The following is a 21,722-nucleotide window of genomic DNA, read 5'->3' as shown; positions in this document are numbered from 1 at the left end:
ACCACATACCCTCATCACCAACAGCAATTACAATAAATACACATTTCCCCCCAACCCCCCCACCTCAGAGACCTTGAAAGACATAGACTCATTTAGCTGTCCTTGCTCCTCTATGATGGGAGGGAGAAGAGGAGCTTCACCCAATATTTAAATCCCTTCAGAGGCTATTCAGCATTCTCTGGGTGTTTACGAAGTATAAAATGTTTGATTAAAATAAAGAGTGCTTAGTATTTTAAAAATAAACATTTTGCATAAAATTACGAAAATTGTTTGGGAAACCTGGCCTTTTAATCATTGTAAATAATTTACAGCACAGAGAGTACAGTAACACCTGACAGGAATGACTATGCATATGACATTACAAACTATACATATTTACTTGCATATAAATTAAGTTTTTTACTAACAAGAACAAGGTGAGGAGGATGTGGGTGAGGAAGAAAAAAAGGTTGATACCTGTTGTCTTCGCTTCTCTTCTTCAATAGCAGCTTTGGCTTCTGCCTCTTTTATCTGTCCAGACATACAAAGTGATAAGCAACTGCTGTAAACAGCAACTAAATCTATTTTCTTATGGAGTCACAATTACTCCTATAGAATGATTCTCAGCAAAAGGATGCAATCATGTGATGCTCCATCATGTGAGCTTACTGAGATGACAAAATATTCTTGGAAAAAGCTGTATCATCTCACATTTGAAAAACACGGAACATATAATGGGTGCAAAAGGTTGTAAATTGAACTTCTGACTTAAACTTGGCAAGCTGAACCAACAAATATAAAACCTTAAAAATAAGAGTTTGTTTACTATCAACTGGTAGAATTCCTAAAGACAGTAATTCTAAGTTTTCAGCAACTTTATCCTCAATTCAGTACACCTCGCACATACAGATAATTCCTATGTATGTATATAATTTACACACACGTATTTCATTCCAAGTACTCTAAATATTCCCTGACTACTAGAGCAAAATTAAACCTCTATATTTGTAAATAATACAACAAGTATTGGATAATGCATAACAAAACTGCTTTAAAGCTCTTGGTGTAATACAACCCAAATGTAATTAAAAACGTTCCACTATCAAAGAGTCATATGAAAAGAAGCCATGGGAGTTAGAATTGATAATTCTACAGAAATATTTTGCAGTGTTCAAGGAAGTAAATTAAATGCTACAAAGTATTAAGAAAAAATTGTACAGAAGAAACATCAGTATGTAAACACCATGCTCTTGAATCTTAGCTCCTGCATTCAGTTTTGGTCCAGCAATAACAAAACAATGTGAAGCCTGAACATATACAAAAGATAACAGGATGGAGTGGCTTCCATATAAAGAGATGCAAAACTAGGATTTATCGGGTGACTAACAGGACACCAAATCCTGAATAGTGTAAAGATGCCAAATAGGGATAAAATATCAGTAATTATTTTTCATAAAGCGAAGGCAAAAAATGAAATTACCAGGAGGTTGGCTCACAACAGAGGGAAGTATTCTACTCCCACAGAGTATTTGGCTAAATCTAAAATTTCAGTGTACAGGACGTTTATAGATGCCAAAAAAACAACCAAGCCTGCTAATAGGAGATAAATCCAACAAAGACCAAGAGACAAGAGGACAGCATCTCACCCTCTTAAATCCCCACTGTCAGAGATCACTAAGTAATAGCAGTAACAGAAAGAGTATATGGGGGAAGTTTACGTGTCTGCCTTCTTGTATACATTTTTGGGCCTTTTTTGGACCACCGAATCACTATCTCAGAAAAGTTAGATGTAAAATCTATTAATAGCCCATGCTTTAGCAAACTGTATCTCAGTGTGCACTGAGGGCAGGGTCAATAGAATAGTCCTATTTGCAGGTTTTCAGACAAATGTTTAAATTACTAAACACTGTATTAAATAAAAGCATTATTGAGAATTTCATTAATCTAGGCACAATGACAGAGTCCCTTTAGAAAAGTGCATAGAAGATGTTTTCAGCCATGCACATCTGAAATCTGAAAGTCTGGTGTGCAAAAAAACTACACAACTAGCCTCCTGGTATTTCACTGCCATCTAATGGCAAAATTTCAGCTACAAAAGAAAAAGCGACCCACAAATGTGGAAAAAAAGGCAACAGAAAACTTCTTTTTACACTGATGTGGTCATATTTGTAGAAGATACATAGGTATAACATACATTGGTAGAGGGAACCTTAACCATTATAATCACAGTATAGAAAAACATTTCTAGAACTATTTCTTTAATAAAACGTACAGTAAAAGACACAAATCCTCGGAAGCGCATACTCACTAAGTGCTAGACATGAAAAGTTTTATTAAGAGGTAATGCACTTTGTTTTCAGAAATTCATGTTTGTTTTGCAATTGTGCAAACTAATTTATCTCTGTAAATGTCTGGAGTTTTTAAAAGATTTTTTTCCAGTCTGGACATGTTAAAAAGTAATAGACACAATAAACTACTTTTGTCAAGTGTTTTACTATCACTGAACATCACTCGTTCACAGTGAAAGAGGAAAGAATCAGTTTCCACTAATTAAAAAGAAAAAACAAATTAAAAAGAAAAAAAACCCCAAAAACCAGAATACTGTTTAAAATAGCATTTCATTGAGCTAATTAACATTGTTCACAAATGCAAGTCTGAAAAAAATAGCTGCTATTCAACACCACCACAACCTTATGTTGTAGTTTTTGCTGGTATTGCCTTGAAAAATAATTGTGTTCATTTTTTCTACTTTTCTTGAAGCACTGAGAAGAAATTATAGCTACAACGGATACATTACCTCAGATGCTTTCCGCTTCATTTCCTTGCATAACGCATCGCATTCCAGTGAAACTTGGCCTTCTTGTATCTTGCTGCACTGTATTTCCTGTTAAGAATAATTTGTCTTTTATACTCATTTTCCTAGATAAAATTTTAGCTATAATGTTCATTTCTTTATGTCTCATTTGTTTGCTTGAGACAAAATAAGATAATTTTCTGGACCTCTGGCAGAAAGAGTTCCCATTCAGAGCCTTAGTCATTTCATATACGTTTCTCTTAACTGGCTCAGATTACAGGGCAAGGTCTGGTCATAGCAGGCAAAAAAATTAGGTAATTCTCAGTCACACATTCTCCACTTCTCCTAATATTGAAGCAATTAAAAAAAAAAAAAGGGGGGGTTATCTGTAAGCAGAGACTGATCCATTTTAAGCACTTATTCTGTACATGTCATCCTTTCCCCTGCTCAACACCCCATCTGCAAGACTTCAGGATGCACAAGACATACCTTGGAGAAGCCTCAGAATTCTAGGGAAGTGCAACCTGTTTGGAACACTTGGAAGTTAAATGAGTCCAGAAAAATAATTTACATGCCTTTTCCTTAAGACAGATTATAGTTTTTTTTCCATCAAGATATAATTATTTGTCAAGACTTCTCAAGACTTTTCCCTCATAATAATATATAGTTATAGTAAACTTCTTTCATTACTTTGTTCTTATCTTTGTTAGAAACTGAGGGTGCTGATGGCTGTACTTGCTTTTAAGTTTACAGGAAACCTTAAACTGATAACATCAGTTCCCATTTCACAACATCTGTACTAGTTCCAATTTATATAAACTTTCCCAGTATCACCAGAGAAATATAATTTGTTTTCCTCAAATCACTCCAGGTCATCTGACTGGTCTTCCCATGAAGCTACAAAAATTGAAATGTGCTTGAAAACAAAGCTATTGTAAGTCAGGCAGCCATCACTTGCTAGAATTAACAAGATTTTATATTCTCCAGTGAATCTTCTGATATAGCAGCCTAGATCTTCAGCTGATGTGAACTGTTACAGATCTACTAGAGGTAACCGGGCCTATTCTAATCTGCACCATCCACAAAAGTCATCCACACCAGACTAGGAACATGTAAAAAAATATGTACATCCTTCTCAAATTGCAACTTAGAGATTTACCTTTTTCAGTCTCTTACAGAGACATCGCAGTTTAACCTTCTGGCTGCAGTTCAGGGGACAGCTACCTGAATGACAAATCTCTTTACATCGGTGACCACAGGGCAACTATAAAGAACAAAACACACAAATTAAACTCCCACACCAATAAAATGTTTGCTTGTTATTTATTGTATTTCAGTTCCAGAAAAATAATTTTTCTTTTATTGGCACAGCTTGATTAAAAAACAATTTCTCCTTTCACATGTTTCAAGAGCAGTCACCTCCACAGTAATGTATACAACAATTACCCTAGCTATCTGTATGTTGGGGGAATACAAATAGATGAAGTAAAAAAACCCTGAAAACTGAACTTAACTATACTGTAGCTACTTGTAGATTAGATAGAGTAATAAAAGAAAAAGGAAAGAATCAGAAACAAAAAGACTGCAAAAGAAATTCTGCATGCAAGAATCATCTGATGCATAATTAAAATACAGGTCATCAATATTCTTATCATGTCCAAAATTTCACAAAATCCTCCATTTCTGCATTTGGCAGATTATCCCATTTCTGCCATCTGAGAGATAAAGACTTCTTTTACTGCCAGTACAATTTTTAACACTTATAAAGAAAATATTATCATTCAATAACGGTATTAAGAATTGAGTTAATAATTTAAATATGCTGATTGATAAGAATGTAGCAGTGCTCCCAGCATTATATTAGATAAAACACATCAAGAAAATAAGCAGATTTTTGTCTCTGTTAAGGACTTTACTGAAAATATTCCTTGTTCATACACATGCCCATAAGAAATCTTCATAATAATAATTTTTCATTTTCAATTACATAACCCAATACTGTTTATAATTGAAGGTGGAACCTCACAGGACATATCTAAGCAATTGATTTACAGAGATAGCATTAGACAGTGTTCTTCATTAAAAGTGAAATTTCACCTCCTCACTGTCATCAAGAGATTAACAGAACCTGGAAAATGCTGTAAAGCATACATTTTTGAGATACAGTTTTTCACATTCATTAAAAATTGAAAATGTATACCTACTACATCACTTCATCCACAAGAATGAGAATACTACATAATTATGAAACTCAGGTGTATAAACCTTGATTAGTAAATCTGGAATCTCAGAAGTCCACAGGAACTGGCTCAACATCTGAGCTAGCATCATGAAACACATACCTAAACAGAACACGAAACTTTCCAACTAAAAATTATGGAACAGACATCTATGTTTTTATGTCCATGACAGTCACAAACTATTATTACACTGACAGATACTTTGTGGCTTAGGCTCAGGTTTTTAGTCATTGTTTCAGCACATTTCATACAGGCTTAGAAGCAACATCCAGGTCACCATGCTCAGTCCTGAAGTCAAGTCTTCCTACAGGCAGGCACCTTCTATGATCCTTCCAGGACTGGATGAAGTCTTACCATGAAAACAGTTCCCCTTCTGACCCCATTCTACTGTTTTGCTAAGGAGACTACTCCAGGATCTCACCAAAACATGGAAGAGTTTTTTAAATTTCTTAGATTTGTTCTAGCCAGTCTAAGCCCCTTAGTTCTTATCCTCATATTGAAGTATTTCTCTACTCTCCTTTCATAAAAGGCTCTTTATGTCCACAGTATTCCCTTCATCGAATTTCAACCAGCTAAAGTCAATGTTTCTTGACTACATAGCCAGAACTGCATGTAATATTCCAAATGACATCTCAGCAGGAAGGACTTTGTACAATGCCCTAACTGCACCTCATTTTTATTAGAGTATCTTCCTCAATATATCTTGGCCTCTCATTTGCATCTGTCTCCAGCTACTCATGCTGTGACAGTAAGAATTTCTGCTGTTTCCTGGGAACTTACTATTAGCTTCACATGCATGGTCTAACTCATTGTTTTTCTGTATCATGCCCCAAATACATGTGTTCTGCAGATGCACTTCCTCAATTCTCACATACTGACAACCCTGTACAGATTTTCATCAGAAAATTGCAATGTTTATTTGGTGACAAGGTCATTACTGAAAACAATGAAAGGTCAACTGTCAGTTCAGTCCATGGGAAACCTTCCTTATTGTTAATATCTCTTGCTCTAACTTTTGCTTTAGTTTTGTTGTTGTTTTGGGGGTTTGGGGGGGGGTTTAAAAAAAAAATCAAATACAGACAGTTGTTTTCTTTAGCCCACCTTCATCCTTGTATGAAACCTCTCCTATATCTGAACTAGCTATTTACTGAGTAGCATTGACTCACTTGTTCTGCTGAAGCCTCACATAGCAGATCTAATCTATTTGCTTTATCTGGAGGGAAAAATATATAAATTGGTCACCTTATCAAAGAAGGAATTTAGCTTTCTTTCAGGTACAACTGATCATCAACAAATATTTTTGCCTGAAATAAACTATTTTGCCTCATTTTGGAAAAACGAGGGAAGAAACTTGTCTTTAAGCCTTATATGCCACCGAAGTCAGAGTACCAGCCAGAACATGGAGCCTGCTCACTAGTGACCACAATCTCTGCAAAACCAATTTACTACTGCATGACCTCTGCGCAGTAGGAGGGCCCTTCTCCTGGCTCTCTAAGAGAATCATACACAATAACTCAATCTAGTCTCACCTGCAAGTCATCTTAAGCTGGCCAGAACAAGCCATGGCTAGAACTATTACTTCCAGATTACTCTTCTGTTCTCATTAGGCACATTTTCATTAATAGTGGCAAAGCCCAAACAAACAGTCTTATGAATGATGTCAGAGCTGCAAATCCAAGACAGTAGCCCTCATTTCAACCTCCAGGAGGTTATTACACCATTAGAGCAAAATTTGCATAGGCAGATGTTTAATCCAATACTGAAACACAAAGGTACACCCTTCATAGAGCTACACAGTTCACATCCACAGGGATGCAGGACAAGAATGAAGCTGGCAGAGAAACTTTATTTTTACTCCCTCCAATGCAAAACCAACATTAAAAAAATATCAAGAGAAGCAGTAAAATGCGTAGCAAAATAACATTTACCCATGATCTCAGAAAACAAAAGCAATCATTCTGCTGCTTCTGCTGGATAAAAAATGTAATGGGAAAGTATTTTTTTTGCTTGTTTTTAAATTCCATGCTGAACTACTTGGTGCTAAAACAAGGAAGTGTGTACCCCTTAAGATCCTTTTCTACTGTACAAGATGTCTTGTCAATAGCTTGTGGACTACAGGCAAAAAAGAACAGGCTTTATGTTTGCTATGGCAAGGCCTTTAAAAGAAGGGATTTAACCCACTGAAAAGAAAAGCTCTGAAAAGAAACCCAAAAAATATCCTACAAGTATTTTCCCCATAGCCAATGCATTTAAATCTTAACATTATATCTGATGATGGTAAAACCCATCAATATTTATGGAGGCTTAACTGATCTCTGACAGAAGGTAATAAATACAACCTGTTAATACATATCTGATAATAAAGAAAATAACCTGCTAGCAAAGAAAACAGCACTTTTGAGCTGCAATCCCAAAAGGTAAGTACAAAAGACAATTTTACAACTCCACCATTTCCCTGGGCAGCCTACTCCAGTGCCTGACCACCCATTCAATGAAGATATTTTCCCAGGTATCCAACTGAAACCTCCCCCAGCACAACTTGAGGCTGTTTCCCTCTTGTCCTGTCACTTATTACTTGTGAGAAGAAACTGGACCCCCACCTGCTACAACCTCCTTCCAGGTAACTGTAGACAGTGATGAGGTCCCCCCTGAGTCTTGTTTTCTCCAGCTCCCTCAACCACTCCTCATATAACTTGTGTTCCAGACCCTTCACCAGCTTCACTGCCCATCTCTGGACATGCTCCAGCACCTCAATGTCTTTCTTGTAGTAAGGGCCCAAAACTGAACACAGGATTCAAGGTGCAACCTCAACAGTGCCAACTACAGGGGAAGAAATTACATTGTCTCTACTGCACCATGACGTTAAAATAAATTTATCACAATGGGGTCCCATATTTCATGCCTAGACAGTAGCAAAGTGCACAGTAAAAGTACAAAGTATGGCTATTTTGTTAAGAAATACTAATTACACAGAATAAAGTGTTAAACACAGATTCACAAACACTGACAGCAATACATAAGCAATGAAAACTGACAGACTTAAAATTTCTATGTAAGAATTGTCACAAAACACCTGCAAGCATGATCATAAGAATTTAATCACCCTGACTAAAAAAAAATTAAATTTCCTTCAACAGGATATTTTGTTATTGTTACCAAACAAGAGAATTAACTTTATAATTAAAGGATCATCTAACAGCTGTGGTAATATCAAAGACACCGCTTCTCCCTAAAGCAGAAAGAAAATGTGGGCTGTATTATATAATGCTACGAGTCACTTTTATAGTTTTATATTGCCATAGCCAAAACAAAAGTATGAAAACTTTCAAGATTTTCAAGTTCTTGTAGCATTTTTTTCAAGGCACCAGACAATATAACTGCATGTATCATGGTACCTGTAAATCAAATATGGTAGCATACTGTCTACTGCAGTTTCCATTAACCAAAAACATCTCAAAACTATGACTTCAGTAAAATACTGTATTCTACTGAACCTAAATTGCACCATGGTAAGCTTTGAGCGACAGTGCACACTGATTTTTAGCAAACATCAAGTTCAATGAGCTCTGCTAATAACCCAAGGTCAGCTTCTGACATCAAATAAGGAAATTCTCATATAACACTAATTTGAAATTTACTTGAGGCTGCCAGAACTGTACATAAAACACTCACATTTTAGTTTTGGGCAGACATATTAGATTTGTAAACTTCAAATGCTCTAAATTGGCCAAGGTATTTGTATGCTTTTGTCTCATGAGACAAAAACTTACAAACAGCAAAATGAGGTTGACCTAGATTTGCCTGGGAGGGGTGGTGATGGTAGTGGCAGGATGATGTCTGTTGAGGCTGCTCCTTCAAACTGTGTTTATCAATTATTCCTTTGAAAGAGAATTACCAGGATAATTTATATTATGAGATAGCTAGCTAATTTTCTCAAAGTTGCAGACAAATATTGTACACTTATAAAACAGAAACAGACAAACATCCCTAGCACTGTTCAATATTCAGAGAAATGGGAACAGATATTTTAGACAAAAAAATGGTAAAACCCTCATACTGTACACACCAAGTTACTCAAGTAGGATCTGAAGAAAGCAGGATGAACTGTAACACAAAGATATGAACTACCTGAAGCAGGAAGGTACTAATTACTTCTAGATTTCATCAAAGACAGTAAGAGCTAGAGCTAGAATCACAGGAAGGAAAAAGCATGCATTTTTACATCATCCATTACCCTAAAATGATTCTTTGCATAGCAGAAGGTGCAGAAAACCTTATTTTTGAAGATAATTACAGAAATAAGAACCTCACTGTTAAGTTAAAGCTTTATAGAAATAACACATTCTGTTTTCCTAAGCTTTCTTTCACATCCCACTGAATTAAGTAAAAAGGGCATCATCTGTGGAACAGGGCAATTCTGAACTGGAAGCTAGAATCCTGGACTGCTACTAGGTGGATTTTAAATCCCAGAATGAGTCTGGGGAATATGTTCAGAAAAATCACAACAGTTACATTAATCAAAGATGAGATATGGGAGAAAAAAAATCTTTGTAGAGAAGCTGAAGTACAGAACACATAGTTCATGATAAGAGATTATAAGCACTCTTGAAAATAAAGAGAAGTCTTGGAGCAAATAAAACCAAAGTAACAGAAAGGGATGTGAAAGGACAAAATTAAGAGGTAAATGGACAATGAAATAATATCTCAGTGTTCCCTTGCCAGGAAGAGGGCTTTCAGACATCCAGATGAGAAAATTGTGACAGGCACATTCATTTACAGAAAAAAAGATAGGCATCTACAAGGGCAAAAAGCAGAAGATACAAGTAGGCACAGAGCACAAGAGCACAGCCTTCCTGTTGGGGTTAACACAACCTTGTCTGAAAAGTGGAGAAACAGACACTTCTGGAAAAGCAGCAAGAATCCTGTGAATTTATGTATTTACTCAAAAGCAAAAAAAATTTTCTAATAAAGGCAAGGATTCAAATGTCAAATTTCTGACACTAGAAAATGAAACAAAAGTTTTGAACCTACATTTATTATGTTGGTAAGAAGACAGAGATCTCAGACTAAAGGACATCCTAAATAATCCAGCATATGGGAACTAAGTGGAATCAGGGAACGAGAATGGGTCAAATCAAAGCATTTATGAGTGCCATTGAATTACGAGACAAAGAGACTCAGCTACACATTAAAAGGCCAAATCACATCAACAAAGTGATTAAGGGATAAAATATTTTCTTTAGTACAAGCATTTTTTGCAGAGAAGAAGAATTTCTCAGAAATTCTGGAGAGTTTAGCAGTGGAAGCACTTTCCAAAATATTCCTGACTATTCCTGTTTTTCCCCTTCATACATTTTATAACCCTGCAGTGGGACATGGAATAAAGAAAAGGCCGTTACTCCCACCACAACTAATTACAACTAAAAACCAAACATAAAATAAGAAGCAACGTGCGGATTTCTGAAAGCACGTGAGCAGCACATAACAGCAGCACTGGAAGGGACAAGTCATTTGACCCACCTCTCATGTCCAGTTGTGTTTAATACTGCTTTAAGACAAATCCTGAAACATGTCTAAGCTGTTACTGATGAAAATTCGGAAGCTTCTCCAAGCAGTTCCTGCACTGCTCCACAAGCTTTACTACCCAAAAGCAGTATTCAACAGGAATCTTCCTTACTGATGCCTATTTCCACTGGTGCATAGTCTAAACATCATACAGTGAGGATATTATTCTTCTCTTCCTCACAGCTGTTCAGATATACCCAGATACAGTAGAGAGATTACCTGGCTTGTATTCTATTTCAAAGTACTTAACATCTATTTCACTAACACACCAGGGCATTATTAACTCATCTCACTTATTAAGTATAAAAACCCTTTGGTCCCAGACTGTTGCATAGACAGGGGATGCCAGAGCCGCACTTAGATGAGAACAATAGCAAGTACAATTCTCAGTATTCTTCCTAATTAAACAGCCTCCACGTGTCTTGCAAGTACAGTTCACTAACCACCTTTGCATCTATCATTTAGCATATTCATTTAGACTAAGCTTCTCTAGTTTGCTTGGCCTATATCCACAAAATTCGACATATTGATCAAATCAAGTATCTGTTAATATGGGTTACCTCTTTTGGGCATTGATTTTTGCAGGAAATAAGACGCTCCTTTTCTTTTAAATCAGCACATGTTAGTTTTCTGTAAAAGGAAAGATGTATTTGTGATAATTTCCAATTTAAAACCAACAAAAGTCAGTACAATTAGGGGTACATTTTAAGTATATCTCACTGCAAAGAAAAGTAAACTCATTTGTCCACATCCTGTGTGACTAATATAAACTACCTTATTTTACAGACAAACCCATATGAATTTAGAGGACTTGAGGTACTTTAAATAAAATGAACAAAGGAGAACATACTTGCATATGATGACTGTTTTCAGAGTAATAGGCAAAAGACAGTGCTTAAATCCACAAATTCCATCTTATATTCCATAAAGTCTAGCTTACCCTCTATGCACACACATATAAATGATTTTAAAAGTGTACAAATTATTATTAAGAAGTTTTCCATTAGAACAGCTAGAAATTGCAGGACAATGGCTGTATTTAAAGGACATACAATTTGCAACTAATTGCAAAGACCTTTTACACTAACTACATTAATTCTAATTCTTGTTATAAAATTCTTCTTCACATACTCTAAAAGAAGCACACATAGAACAAACATTACGTAAATTACTATAATATTTTCATAATTCAAAATATTATCTGTATTATAAAAACATTATAAAAATTATTTCTGCTCATAAGACTCCATGCATTTATAGTAATTTTAGTTAATACCAATAAAACTGGCTACATTTAAATAGAAAACCCATTATATTACTAATTACAATCTTCAAGAGAAATTTCATAACTTGCTGTAACAGTAGCTCCCATCCCCAGACATTTCAAATGGTTTCCAGTTAGTAGCATTCAAATGAAAAGCTGGGTTGTGTTCTGACACTTACAAGCATTCAACATACAGTACTGATAGTTTACAGTGACACTTTATTTTAAGCATCTGGAGACATGATGGGCAATCCCCAGGATGACAAGGCAAAACACATCGGTGAGGACAGCCAGATGGCCGGGGCTTGGTACACTCCTCTTCACACTGTGAACATTCTGGACCCGCCTAACAAAATGAAAACAAAGTACTAAAGAAAATGCCAAATGTTTGTTTGTGAGATGTCATTAACAAGCTTTTATATAGAAGAAAGAGTTGGGGTGTAAAATACATTTTTGAAAAGCAAAGTAGAAAGGCCAGTGTTTGTCAGTCAAAGAGACAGAGTTCTATTTTCCTTCCTTGGTATAAAAGAATCTCCTTAATATTAGTGCTTTGGAAAATTACCATTAAGCCTGTTAATTCTCTATGGAAAACTGTTAGAAAAAGAAGTAATTTCGTATTCCGAACTAACTTTTCCCACCCATCATGTTACTGTAATGCTTTAGTCATGACATTCTGCTCTGTAATACAGGGGTGGAGGGGTTGGTTTGCTTAATTTTAAGAAGCAAACTTTAAGCCATTCCATTTCCATACATGTATGATATTCTGTATAATCTTCCAGAAAGTATTAATTTAGGTATATGCTGGGAGCTGCCTAAGGCGTTGCTTCCATTCCACAGACTACATGAAGTCTACAAGAGTATGGTGTCATCCTCATTCCAAGTGATGTGATCAACAAGATAATGAAAGTCAGCACAGTAAATTAAGCTTCATTTCTATTCATATTCTTAACAACTCATTCAGAACCCCAGTCTGCAATCAAATACACCCAGATAGATTGACAGGAGTTATCAACTGATAAATCTTCAGTTTCAAAGAAGTCAGCCAAAGTAAAGCAAATTTGTCCAAGAATGAAGCTACATAATACTTCCCCAAAAGGACTATTCCATGTCAACGTTTCACTTTATGCTGTTCAAAATAAAAGCATAAGTATTTAAGGTTTTAATTGTTTTTCCTCAGTTCCTTCTTCTTCTGCTTCTACGGTTGAACAACTTTTGCTGAAGTTTAAAAAGGAACCATTGTACAGTGACTGTTTACAAAACTTAACTCCCAAAAATTCAAATCTAAGAAAAACAACAGCAACTAAAAACATTTAGAAAACTGTGATACAACATTTAACAGTAGGTAAAAGCAAACAGCTGGCCTTTCTGTAACATTTTCTAACACAACATGCAGAACAAACCTAAATTCCAGACAGAAAAATCACTGCTCAGACATACAAGCAAGAAATTTAATCAACCCTGACTACACCTGCAATTTAGTCTACCAAAACAACAGAACAAAAGCTCTAAAGGTCACAAACAACTTGAGTTCATAAAAAATTGAAGAAAATTGAGAAATGAGATTTACCCATACTTCACGGGTACACAGGCTTCCATTTTCTGAGAATGTATTGCCTCATTCAAGACAGAGCTAGAAACAGTCCTGACTCATTCACATTTCAATTGGGTCAGCCAAGCAGCAGGCAGACAGCCTCTTACAGTCATAATTGGAGATGCTTAACTGTCACTCTCAGTACTTACTGACATCGCTCTATTGCTACAGATTACTGTTCCACCAGTTGCACCAAAACCCATACTCCTCAGACAAAAGTTTCACAATCATTAATAGAGTAATATGGTAGCTACAAGATATACAGTCATTAGATGAAAACACCACCACTTCCAGGGTTGGAATCCACAGAGTATCATCCTATTTAAGTTAAATGTAACAGCTTTATACCCAACTGAATGCTTCTCAGTTTTCTAAATGCCCAGAGAACCCATGTGGCAACTTCTTCTGAAGTAATGCTTCAAAAAACTTGAAAAGTTGTTGTCCTTCAAATCATGACTCTCTCAAGCCACAAACTATGTGGTTTTTACTACTGAAAACTTGAACAATTTTCAGCTTTATATTTACTTCTTTTTTGTTTCATATTATCTTCAGCAACTAACACCCACAGCTTCTTAATTGCATAAATGGCAGTTTCTAGTAGACACTGAATAAACGTGACTATATCATGCCAGTGCTTTAAAAAGTCTTCAGCAACTCTGCAACATTCCCAGTGCTCTGTCCTAAAGATCTGCCAGCCTCCTCAACCTGCTTTCCAGTCTCCTCAGTAAGTACTTGCCCCAATAGATTGCAAGTGCATTTGTATATAGGGATTATCAGTAGTTCACTTGATCTTGACAGTTACAAAAGATAACTTTAGAAGAGACTTGTCAATTGTGTCATATAAGGTTTTGATGTAATCAAAATAATGTATGTCAACATAAAATGTATAGAATTTGCAAAATATAAAATAGTCTCCATTTTGTAGTCTAAGGAAGTACAGATTAGCGTCAATGGAAACACCACACAAGCAAGTCTCCCAGTGGGATTTGGATGCCAGGGGATCTTGTGCCTCCCAGCTGCAAATTCTTTATTTTCCAGTTAAAACTGAAGACAACATATAAAATACATTAAAAAAAAAAGCAAAAAGGAAAATAACCTACCTTCTTTGCATCTGCACTACTGTTCAATTTAGTAACACGATGACATTCTTTCATACAGGTGTGATTCTGGCAATCAAGAAGCCTCCCACAGTATCTTTTACATGAGTAGGGATTTGCAGAGTGACAAGGTAACGGACTAACCTAAAAGTTAAAAATAAATAAATATAGATATACAGACAGGGTATATATACACACATTGCACCGAGACTGTGTGTGATACATACCTACACACATACACACAGAGGCACAAAATCATTACTGAGAAATTCTGGTTCTCAAGCATCTTTGTTAAAAGAAAAAACACCACTCCAATTCTATTTGATCTTTTTTTTTGAAGTATTATTTAAGTTCCTGTCCAGATAACATAACCACACACATTTGTTTTACACTGATTATACCAGGTAAAAAAAGCATACTTCATTAAACAAGCTAACTTTTGCAGCATAGTTTGTTTGGTTTTTTTTAAACAGACTATTACTTTCTCAAATCTTTTAGTGTGATTAATCTCGTCTTTATGAATTAAACTCATACCTTCCATTAAAGGTTCCTAAACTGTTTTACCGTTATTGCAGAAGACAGTTACAGTTTGCTTTCCCAGGCGTAATTGTATTATGGTCATCATACACTCAAAATATTATGCACCTAAACAGTCATCATACACCTAAAACAGTCTGACAAACAGAAAACAACCTGCAAGTCAGAAATTCTATAAACCAAATACTGACTACATCAAATGTAACTACCAGGAGTAGTAAGAAGAAGAAATGGCACATGACAGGACTAAGATTTTAATGTGTTATGATACATTTGTACTTTCTAATTTGAGGGTAACACTTCAGTTAACAGAGTTCTGTAGTACTATTCAGAGCATCTACTTAAAAGCCTTTTACCTTCATCAATACTGAAATCGAGTGTAAACTCCTAAGTAGGCTAACTAGGTTACTTTTCTAAATTTGAATAGTACAAGTTCCTTCATGACAGAAGATTAGAGGAAACTTGCTGTTCCCATTTTTTTCAACCATTATGTAATGTTCACATGGAAAAAAACATTAGTTTCTGTGATGCTGTCAAAAAAATTCATTTTTTTTCTTAATTTCACGATCACTTCGAAGAGAAAAACTATTTGTGATGTTATTACACAAAGAGGTTAATGTGACATAACTCACTTTGACTAGACCAGGGGTGTGATTTTGTGTTGCAGCTTAAGTTGATGGAACAGCTTTGCAGGGTACCCTTTCCTTTTCTCTCTTCCAACTCTACAATACTCATTGCACACTCCTACCACTTACTTGGAACAAGTCCTACCACACATCTGTCTTTACAGCAAGACAATTCAAATAACCAAAATGGAAGAAAAGGAATCAATAGAAAAAATTTCTTGTTTTTGCTAATGGATTAACCATACAAACAGGCACTGAAATGAGAGAAGAGAGGATGGCCCCACAGGGCAGAGCGAGAGACAGCCTCCCTTCGGCACTGTCCATGTTGGTTTCCTTCAATCCTAAAGCAAAAATACACAAAGTAGGATTTGAATCCACTTGCCTAGATAAATGTTTTCTGGGCTTGAACCAAAAAGTACTACTCCAAGTTACTGCAAACTCCGATTCATTTGGAAGACTTCTGAACTCCTCATCTTGACCCTTCAAGATTGAACAAGAGTCTGAATGGCAGGCTCATCAAGCGTGGAATACATAGGAGAAAACCTTGAGGCTATCACATCCAACCACTCACATCCCTACATCATGGCTGAACCTAATGTTGGCTAAAGCACTAATACAACCACAGCAAATAGTCTGAATACCTGGTTCATACTGCCCCGTTCAAACATCCCCCAACTCTGTCTCCGATGGCTTATGTTTCTGGTGACCAAGGGAGGAAAGGACAGCAGTAGGCATAATAAAATGATGGTCTGAACCAGAAAATAGTACTATACCCAGCAAGCACACATCAATTACCATAGCTTTTCACATTCCTAATATCCTACCCCTTCTCATTCTCCTCCATGTCCCTCCTCAGAGCCACAACTGCCTTTCAGTAGCAACATTAAGTAGTCAAAGGATGTTGAAAGGTAAAACAATGAAAGAAAAGATGTACTAAACATTACAATCTGCCATTTCCCACTTCCCTACCTTTCCTTGCTCCCCCATTGCCACTCAGTTTTTAATGACTACTGGCTCTGCTGCGGCTCAGGCAGTGATAGCAGATCAGAGCAGTAACAGCAGATAAGTTCTATGGCTGCACCGTTCCATAATGCTCATGAGACTTCTTTCTACCAGGAGTTGAGTCTTCCATCAGAGAAGGACACAACCACAAACTCCAGTTAAAGTGAAGCACTTAGGCAGAAGTGGAGCATCCCTTCCAGTAGCATCCCTCGAGTACACAGTTGAGAGGCACTGCTGACCACAGCCAGGGACAGTGAACACACAAGCCAGACAGACAACAATGGCAGCTTTCAGATCGCTGACTGCAGGGAGCATCCCAGCCCTCTGGCTGCATCCAGCATAGCTTTAGCTTGAGGCCAATAAAAGATACGATAGTCTTCTGGAATCAATTGACAGTGTAGCCAAAAATTGAAGAATTTCAATTAATTTAGACTGAATTTTTTTTTTTTTAAATTTCTTAGCAAGTCATTTTTTTGTGGATCCTACTAATAAATCCAAAGGACAAAGCAGAAGAAAGCTGTACTTTCTACATCTGGAATGCATTTCTGAAATGGCTGAATGAAGGTTGCTACTCTCGCTACAAAGACAAATATCAAAGAAGACGCAAACTCCAGGAGGCTGATGAGCTGAAGAATAAAGAATGCAGATGAAAACCAGAAGTATTTAATGAAAGCTGAATAGGAAAAAAAGGAAAATAAGAAGGCATCATTTTCACACTACAAATATTCCACAGGGAAAAAAAAAGGAAGGAAAGGAATAAAGGACATGACAAGGTTCAGAAGCTTTCCAGGAAATCTCCCAAATGCATAAAAGCAGTTAATAGATACATCAATTGCAATATTCAAAATACTCATCAAGGAAACAAAATCAGAGCACCTTCCTTCCTCTAGAACATTTAATGAAGCCACCACAAGAAAATTATAGACAGCAGATAAATTCATATCATATTCAGTTAAGATTTCCTTCTCTGTCCGCATTTACCTTGTATCAGCTTTACTTAATGTTTCCCACAAAGAGATTTAGAATAATTTGATTTTTTAAAAGTCTTTAAAAGAGCATATGTGTACCATTGCTACGAAATACCAATGTTTATAACAGTTTTAAAAAAAGGTAAAATGTCAGGATTTCCTTTCGGGGTGGCGTCAACTGTTGATGATAGGTTATTTTTCTGACATACAATCTGAAACAAAATTCAGAGCCTCTTTTAAGAACCTACATATAGAAGAATGAAGAATTATTTATTTTTTAAAAAATATATGTAAAAACAACCAAAACTTACAGAGTAAAATTATTTGAAAGAAGGCTATGGACCTCAGCTAAAAAAAAATTTTACTTTAGCTTAAACATCATGCAGAATCATACTTCAACTAAACAGAGATTTTATACAATTATATCATCTGGAAATTAGTTTTAAGTCTGTTGTTTCAAGTGATAAATTGCTTGTTCTAAATGCCAGGACATGGAAGAGCGCAAACTAAATCAATGCCTTAAAAATACTTTTGAAACTAAGATTTGTTTATTATAAAAGTCCTAAGGTGTTTGCTTTTACTCTCTATTCTACTCATTGTCTGCAGGCATTCTGTTAAAATACAAGAAGACTTTGTAATTTTCTTCATTCCTAGTTTCTTTCTATCTCCTCCATTACAGGAGGTATAGCAACAACAACGTAAGGAGTAACATAGTACAGCAATGAGCACCTACTCATAGCAAAATTTTGCTTGAGAAAATTGCTACTTCTGTCACTAGTGAAAAGTTCACATTTCCCAGTAAAAATGCCATCAGGAGCTGGAAACTATTATAGAAGGGAAGCTCTTGCTAACAAAAATAAATTAATTTGAGGTGGGATTACTTGTTCAGAGCCAATGTGGCTGTAAAACACTTAACAGACATTACATGTTAATTTTTTTCTTTCCAGAGATCTCCGAACAACATAAAAACATACAATGTGCATAAAATACACTGCAAACACCCTCTTCACACACACATTAACAAGTCATTCTCTTCCCTGACTTCCACGAAAATCTCAAAGATTAGGAAATTTCACTCCATTCCAGAAACTGCTGCACTTCGGAAGGAAGGCAGAACCGCCCTTTGTTGGCTGAGAGTATAGAGTGTCATGCAGCATCAATATCTAAATAAAGTCAAGTATAGAGTCCCTGGGATTTTTATTTATTTTCTCTACTAATCCATAAAGAAAACATGACCCACAGCCATTGACTGATTCTGCTAAGACTAGTATGCAATAGAGATTTTTTTTAAATTATTCTGAAATAAGTAGTAGTAAGTACGTAGTAATTGGTACCATTTTCTCTAATAAGAGTAGTGATACTGTTTAACCCTCTGTTATGTGGAGGGACATAAACTTCACAACCATGTACAACTAAACAGTATCAAAAACATTATCTAGAGCAAGTTATATATTCAGTCTATTGACCACAGCTTATATTCTGTTTATACATAAATTCATGAAAATCAGGGTGAGATTCCATATGTCCTATCAAAAACCGTATCACTCACTCAATAAAATATTGGATAATTAAGCCATAAGTTTTACTGCAGAAAAAAACAAGACCCACTCTGTTTCAGCAACAAACAAATAGGCACTGTTGTTCTTTTCATTCATTTTCACTGCAAATTTTTCTTTAGGAACCCACAAGCTGCAAAGTAGCTCTATGGAAGCTGCATTCACAGCCCAGATGGGTTAACACATATGCGCACAAACAGACTGCAGAGACAGGAACTTTGGTAACAACATTTGAAGATGTTGCCACAACATAATTGATCCACCATTTTAATACATATCAAGAGATTATTAAAGAAGGTCAAAGAAAAAAAAAATTTTTGTTTTTACTGTTTTCTAGAATTTGTTACTTGCTTAAAATGATTCTAGGTTTTTTTATAATATTGTTAGTTGGACTTTGATAGTGAATTTATGCCAGACATACTAGATGATGATGATGATTAGTAGACAAAGCCATAATAGCCACAGCTTTTTTTTAAATTAGTTTAGCAATCATCTTTTAAAATCAAGAAAAATGAGTTGACCTTAAATTTCATAACTTTTAGAAATTACTGTGAATAATGATGATAGTTATTTAAGCATCAATTAGATTTTCTTCTCATGTAAGCCAAAATAGACAATGACTTCACCTAAAAGTAGAGAAGGCTAGTTTTCATCAAAAGACAACCTAATAAGTAACACTAAAGAAGTTTCTACTATACTGTCTGATTTCATCCATGTGTGCTTAGATCCAAGTCATGTGAAAATCTTCCTGTATGATATTATGTTCCTTGTCTTTTTAAAATATACACAGCAGTTTATAGGAGCGCTAAGGAAAGTGTGTAATAGGGAGAGATTAATAACCATAGAATGAGGTGGAAAAAAACCAGAAGCATCTAATAAAAAAGACCACCCAAAACCATTCCAACATATTGTTAACAACTGCAAGAATACACGAATAGCTACGTAAATCATGAGTCTAAATTTCTGTTCACAAATTCTATGAAGTCAATTAGTTACATATTCTTCAAAAAGGAACTAAAATACCTTCTGATACGTAAACCCTTGGGATAAGGTACTTAATTGGTTTAAAAATATGTATTAAAAAATCTATTATTTCTCTTTTGTGCTTTTTTTTCAGACTGACATAATATCTGCCATATTTCACTTTATAAGGCAGTTTCCATGACTCACCTCATGCTGTCCAAGACATTCCCTGTTAAAGAGAAAAAATCACAGATTTAGAAAACATGTACTTTTTTAGGGGATTTAAAACAGTGACAGTGCTTTTCACACAAAAATCAATGCAATCTATTTTTAAAAAGTGCAAACTAATAGAAAATCATCTGTCTATGCAGCTCAATGCCTCCTCCTTTCCAACAGTTGCTTTGATTACTGTGTTTTATGATGGCAATCCCAAAATCTGTTTCATGTGCAAATTAATTGTAGTTGTATATGAAATCAATAACTTATTTTAGAAAATAACCTGCTTTGCTTCCAAATATCTTGTCCTTTGTCTCTACTAATAGACCACTATCAGTTATTTCAAAGAACTATCTAGTCTACTCTTAGGTTTACAGTTTTCTCCCTTTTAGAAAGCTCTACTGTTCCTAGGTAAGAAAACCTGCACTCTGATCTGAACTGTGAAGGTATTAAATAATTTGTGACTCATTCAAACACCAAAATCAATCCTTTGCTCAAGTTACTTTGAAAGCTATCTTTTTTTTTACCTGTCATTTCATATCCATCACCTTCTTGATTTCTCTATTGATATCTTATAAGGGAGAGCACTGAAATAATCATGAATATTCAAGCTAAAATACCTCTAAATCAGTTCCTAAAAATTTCCAGAAGAGTATTTTAAAAAAAATCCCTGATAACTTCTCTGACACAAAACAACTAACAATAGCTACAGATGGTCTTTAGGACAGCAGGATACTAGCAAGAGCAATCAGTCTTTCACCTAGTATAAGAAACAGCAGATGCAGCACAGGAGCCTGTTTTTCATTCAATACAGCTCAACTACCTTATATCCACAATAATCTTCCTATATCCAGCTAACTGGGCTTCTAGGATCTCTGCATTCCATTGCAGCACACTTCTGTTCAACTGCAAGGGGGAAACTGCTCAGCCAGCCTGATTGCCTTCTGCCATGTAACTACTAAATCTGTGAGTGAGGAATTCCCCATGGCAAACTTGCATTCAAGTTGAGCTATAATGGTGTCAGATGAACCACCAGACACACGAAAAACTAGCAGGATCACTGGGCTCAAATGGTAGTAGCTAGTTTTTGTATCCTACTTGGACAGCAGTCGCAGACAGAATTCTTCAGCCTGGGACCTATCTTGTTTAATTATTTTTTTTCCCCAGTAACTTGGAAGAGACAAAATGCACTAATTTTGCAAGTAACATTAAAGGACGCTACAGTCAACACATTTGAGGGCAGAGGTGCCATTTGGAAGGATCTAGACAGATTGGAGGAACAGGTTGAGAGGAAATTCATGAAATGCAGAGACAGACAAAATCC

At 35.7% G+C, this 21,722-nt stretch overlaps 1 protein-coding gene across 1 annotated transcript in view; it reads right to left on the bottom strand.

Annotated features, from left to right (window-relative positions):
• The window catches only part of NFXL1 (nuclear transcription factor, X-box binding like 1), a 46,616-nt gene that overhangs the window by 7,694 nt on the left and 17,200 nt on the right, over positions 1 to 21,722 (bottom strand). The window contains exons 15-21 of the mRNA XM_017804832.1: positions 20,390 to 20,411; positions 14,534 to 14,674; positions 12,022 to 12,188; positions 11,139 to 11,208; positions 3,933 to 4,037; positions 2,777 to 2,863; positions 457 to 510 (exon numbers count right to left, since the gene is read on the bottom strand). Of these exons, the coding sequence (XP_017660321.1) occupies positions 457 to 510; positions 2,777 to 2,863; positions 3,933 to 4,037; positions 11,139 to 11,208; positions 12,022 to 12,188; positions 14,534 to 14,674; positions 20,390 to 20,411 (646 nt within the window). The remainder of the gene's footprint in view (positions 1 to 456; positions 511 to 2,776; positions 2,864 to 3,932; positions 4,038 to 11,138; positions 11,209 to 12,021; positions 12,189 to 14,533; positions 14,675 to 20,389; positions 20,412 to 21,722) is intronic.

Source organism: Lepidothrix coronata, unplaced genomic scaffold (assembly GCF_001604755.1).
Source record: "Lepidothrix coronata isolate B3197 unplaced genomic scaffold, Lepidothrix_coronata-1.0 Scaffold0, whole genome shotgun sequence".
Taxonomy (NCBI): domain Eukaryota; kingdom Metazoa; phylum Chordata; class Aves; order Passeriformes; family Pipridae; genus Lepidothrix; species Lepidothrix coronata.
The sequence above is the reverse complement of the archived record's forward strand: the minus strand, read 5'-3'. Positions and strand labels throughout refer to the sequence as shown.